Here is a 5,448-nt window from a genome sequence, read left to right on the forward strand (position 1 = left end):
TTGACCACGAGAAGGTAGGTTGAGTCTCCAAACCCAGCTATGGACTGCCGGCCTCATCAGCGTTGGATATATTGGTTGTTCCAGCCACTGAAACCTCCGTTGAGCGAGTCGTGGAACTTGGTGATATGAACGACAAACTCGATAGTCTACGCGTTTCGCTACAGGACCTACATCGCTAGGTGAACGACACTAAAGAGCACAAGCGGCTGCAGGCCATGAGAGCTCACAAAGGTACGTCGGTGAACTTTGATGTGGGCAACTTCGTGCTTTGGTCAAGAATCGACCAACGACTCCCCAATCACAAGCTTCTAGGCCAATGGATTGGCCCGTTGTGAAGGCGCTGCCTCACTCGTTCGAAGTCAAACACTTGGTGACGGGACGTGTCTATGACGTGCATGCTTCGAGACTAACGTTTTATGCTGATTCGACCCTAGACACTACGAAGGAGCTACTAGAACTCGTTTCGGGTCAAGGTATGATGCTGGGTGTCGAACGAATCATGGATCATCGTTTCAATCACGAATACGGACGATGGGAGCTGATGGTGGCCTGGGTCGAGCTTCAGGCGATTGAAAACTCGTGGGAGGCGCTCGCTACGCTTGTTCAGGATGTACTTATTAAAGGGCGCAACTACGTTGCTACTACGGCTGAAGATGATGAATCCGCGGACAAATCGACTAGCTAAATGTTCCTATCGTGTCCAAGCTTTGAGAGGCACTGTCAGCCAGATTACGGCCGTTGATCAAGCTATGGTCACGACAGTGAGCCAATGGCGAGAATGAAAGCTGTAATGCACGCGTCATAGTGCCTTTCGATGAAGAGAAGGCTTACGCCACTGCGCTGCACTGGACTTGGAGCACGCTGCATGAATGACGAGTGGGCACGGGCACGTGTCCTGGACGTTGAGCCTGGATGAAGACACAAGGAGAGTTAGTTCAGGTCAGCGAGTTTGTTTGTTTGCTTTTCTTTCATTAATAAACTTTCCTCATCGAAAGAAAACCCCGGGGTCGCGACACGAAGCTAACATGAAGTTGGGCGAGACAGAGTTTGAGCAAGGGGATGCAAGGATTCGGTCCGATGGCAACTTGACGGTGTGGTTTTCGTTCATGGTACGGAGCTCGTGTTATCCATCAATTGGCGTTAATGAAGAATACGAAAGACGTGATGGTGATTGGCCGGGACACGTGAGCTATAACACAAGTCTCGACAATGAGACTACATTAGCTCACCCGGTCTTTGGCCAAGATTTAATAACTGGAAAACCGTTCGAAGCGAACTTGAAGTATCTTAGCATGCGCGGATTTAATGCAATCCTTCGTGAATAAGGAAAAGGAAGTCCCAGTGGACGAGCTCGTTTCGTTCCGTAGATGTAAGTAGCGGTCCATACGTCCGTGGAATAAGTCGAGGTTCTTTAAAATGCTTGCCCAGCAGGCACCCCCGAACGAACTTCGCCACCTTATCCTCTAACTTCGTAATGTAGAATCAGGACTTCAGTACTATGATCATTGCTTCTTGACCACGATGCCCCTGCGCACCACAGCGCGCAACCACGAGAATTCTGGCTAATAAATCTTGAGCTCCGATTGGGATCCATGGACGTTCATCGACAAGCAGTACACCATTCTCCTCCGAGAAATCGACTCGAAGTCGAGCCTTCTCTCGTCCAGCTACAGACTGCGCAGCTGCGATGTCCGTCCAGGTAGGAAAAACAAAATCAGCGTCCATCAGAGGGCGAAGCACCGATAGATTTTCAACGAGAACGTTCCGTCGACCTCGTGTTTGGACAGCCGCAACCAAAACTTGCTCTTCACCGCGGACGTGACACCGAGACACAATATCTGGCCACACCAGAAATGTGCTCAATGCGGTAGTAGAGACCACACAGCCGCACCGCCCACCGCTGCAAACGGTCTCGCACACGTTTCTTCAAGTCGGCATGCGGAGAAAATATGTAGATCAAATTCGCGTGATCACAAAACAACCGGAAACCTCCCGGTCGCAGCAGTAAGTATTCAAGATCGTTGCAGGCCTTCACGATCGGGTACGCCTCCTTTTCCACCACCGTCCAATTAAGTTGTGAGCGCTTGAACGTACCGCCTTTGCAAATGATCAACTGGTGGTTCTGGCGCTCAGCAGGAATGCCTGGCTGCCACTGCATGCCTTGTTTTACCATGATACCGAACCCGGAAAGCGACGCATCTGTGAAGACGCACAGTTCAGCGTCCGGATTATGGTGCGCTATCAGCGCAGAGTCTCTCACCAACGAAAGTACATTCTCATAGGCAGCCTTTTCGTCACTATCCCATGATGTAGCCACTTGTAATGCATTTCGGTTCCGTCTTCCGATCCGCTTCTTTTCGGCCTCCAACTTGTCATGAAGCGGAGCCACAGTGCGTGCGTAGTCCGGAAGCGGGTCATGCAACCAGTTCGTTGCAAATACAAACCCCTGCAGATCTGCCACAGTTGCAGGGAGCGGAAGTTCCACCAAAGCGTCCACGCACGCAGGATCATGGCGAATTCCGTCGCTCGAAACTAGTTTGCCACACCACTTGATCGCTAGCTCGAACAGCGACGACTTGAGCATGTTGAGCTTGAAGTTGGCTGCACTGACGATCTCGAAGAACTTTCGAGGCGTCTGCAGGAAGTCATGTATTGTTGGTGCGAATAAAATCACGTCGTCGACCCACACAATGGCCGAATGTGGTTTTAGCTAGGCTAGTTCGGTCTGGACTTGGCTCCGGAAATGCAAGGCGGAGTCCATCGCTCCTTGGGGGACACGATCAGGTGTAAATACACCATCGGGCGTACTAAAAGAAAATATCTCTCGACTTTCTTCATGTAGAGGTAATTGCCAGAATCCCCTAGTGAAGTAAAAACACCCGAAGAACTTCTTACCGTTGAAGGCGTCGGTCGTAGTGGCGACACTAGGCATCGTACCAGCAATGGGGACTGTCATACTGTTGACGACCCTATAGTCAATGGTTAGCCAGAACTCGTCCTTGGTCCCCGGCTTGCGCATGGGCACTACAGCACTTGCCCAGCGAGATGCGTTATTCTGCTCTACCAGCCCATTATCAACCAAATATTGCACATAGGCACGGATGAACTGGGCTTGCAAAGGCGCATACTTGCGTGCAGGGCTCCTGTAGGGCGTTGCATCCACCTTCAGCGACACGCGTAGAGGCTCCACATTGACAGGGGGGTCAGGACCAACTGCATCACGCCAGACGTCTGGAAACTCATCCAGCAAGTAACGAACAGTACCGACATGTTCACTCGGCAGCCCATTGGCGACTGCTCGGTCGAGAAGAGATTCCGGCGAGTTGATTGGCCTATTTAGGTCCGAAAACTCAGCACCTACAGGAAATTCGTCAGGCTCTGCCTCCGGTAGTGGGGATCCAGCCAGTTGAGCCAGTTGTTGCTCCACGTCGATGCCGAGCCCCTTCAGGACATCCCGGCCCAATAGAAACTCATCACCTTTACCAGATAGAACCCAGCACGGTACTGAGCGCAGTGAGGCCAACCCGGCCACTGTAGCTAGCTCGAGATCCAATTTCTCCTCTTGTTTGAACAATTGGAACCTGTTGTCATAACAGCTCTAACAGGCGTACTTAGTGTAGTAGTCTCAAGCGTAGGTTTCACTGCCAGGAGTGAAACCATTTTTTTCTCCGGAACCACGCTTTTGTCGGCGCCGGTATCGGGTGTATAGGGAACATCTAGCAGCTCGTTGATACGTACATCACCGGCAGGTGTCGCATAGCGGGCGGCCTTTGGCCGCACCGTCCTCGAACGCTGCTCTTTAGCCGCGCGAAACTTCTTCACGGCCTCTTCGCGCTGTGCGTCCGTGGCTGTGGGGCAGTCATTGAGCCAGTGTCCTCCCTTGCAGAGTAGACAGCCATCACTAGGAGGAGAGCGCGTAGGGCGGGGTCCCGTCGCAGTAGTGGTCGTCGTGGGCGCCGGCGAGGGTGCTGACGTGGGCTTGGTCGGAGCACCACGTTGTGGTTTCTTTTCTGGCTTGATAGTTTTAGAATCCTGCTTTCCCGCATAGTCCTGCGAAATTCGATGAAACCGCTGTTGTACCTTTGCATGCTCCAGAATGAGGTCGAAAAGGGCGACATCATCAGATTTGCAGTCACGCCTCTCTAAATCGATAAGGCGACCGATCTGAGCCTTGAGGACTGGGGGCTGCAAGTTTTCAACCAGTAGTCGGTAACGGGCCTTAATTCTATTCTTGTAGCCTGCGTCCGCTTCATTCTCGTTCCCAATCAGCCCTTGTAGCCCATTGGCCTCCACAATCCCGTTAAAATCTTCATAGTAGCGGAAGATGCGTGCATCGCAGTCATCAATTGTCATGTTCATCCTTAGGTTCGTACGGAACAGCGACGAGACGTCAGGAACGAACTCGTTTTTGAGCGTACGACAGCGTGCTTCGACAACACTCATAATGTCCGCGTCGGTTACCGACGCAATAGGCTTATTGAGCACGTACTTAGCCAGGATATTAAGCGTCTGCCATCTCACCGAGCCCTTGACAGTTGCAACAACATTGCCGTACGTCTCACCCGTGGTGGAGCATCGGTGGCGAATCTTTTCCACGCAACGCTCCCACTCACGATGCCACTCAATCAGAGCAGCGTGCTCCCAGCTGGTCAGCTCTGGAGCTTTAATTACGTCAACAGGGAAGCCCACCATATTGACGTTGTTCGAACTTATCACTTCAACCGAACTTAATTCGAAGGTATAACAGTCGCCCAAAACCGCGCTTAGTCGAAGCCGATCGCACTTGAGCGCGCAATATCCAGTTGCGCGTGGAAGAGATGACGATCTGGACGGTAGACTGCGTGCAGAAAGGTTGATCAACAAACTCACTCTTCAGAGAGCGCAAAGCTAGCTTTGTCGCGAGACCCGGGGTTTTCTTCCGATGAGGAAAGTTTATTAATGAAAGAAAAGCAAACAAACAAACTCGCTGACCTGAACTAACTCTCTTTGTGTCTTCATCCAGGCTCAACGTCGAGGACACGTGCCCGTGCCCACTCGTCATTCATGCAGCGTGCTCCAAGTCCAATGCAGCGCAGTGGCGTAAGCCTCCTCTTCATCGAAAGGCACTATGACGCGTGCCTTACAGCTTTCACTCTCTCCATTGGTTCATGCCAGCACGCTGTCGTGGCCATAGCTTGATCAACGGCCGTAATCCGGCTGACACTTCGATAAGCTTGGCGTTGATATAACTGGTACTGCAGTCAGTATCTAGGAGTGCAACGCGTAAGGTTTTCGACTTCGACAAGCGAGTACAAAATCACATCGGCCTCTCCCGATTTTCCAAATTCTCACTCAGAATGTGTGTACAACCTTCATATCAGTAGCATCACTGAAATGGTAATCGGTGTCTGAGTCCTCTACTCTGGTCGCGTGTGCTTTCGCCTTTTCCGTCTTCTTTACCACAGGCTT

The 5,448-nt window shown here is 51.6% G+C and overlaps 1 protein-coding gene across 1 annotated transcript; it reads right to left on the minus strand.

Moving 5' to 3' along the window:
• Positions 1-4,132: 4,132 nt before the first annotated feature.
• Positions 4,133-4,692, minus strand: PITG_09105 (uncharacterized protein; the record flags this gene model as incomplete). Its single annotated transcript, XM_002903385.1, has 2 exons — positions 4,133-4,140; positions 4,215-4,692. The coding sequence occupies 2 exons, from the start codon at positions 4,690-4,692 to the stop codon at positions 4,133-4,135; spliced, it is 486 nt and encodes a 161-aa protein (XP_002903431.1).
• Between the last annotated feature and the right edge of the window lie 756 nt (positions 4,693-5,448).

Source organism: Phytophthora infestans, genomic scaffold (assembly GCF_000142945.1).
Source record: "Phytophthora infestans T30-4 supercont1.14 genomic scaffold, whole genome shotgun sequence".
Lineage (NCBI taxonomy): Eukaryota > Oomycota > Peronosporomycetes > Peronosporales > Peronosporaceae > Phytophthora > Phytophthora infestans.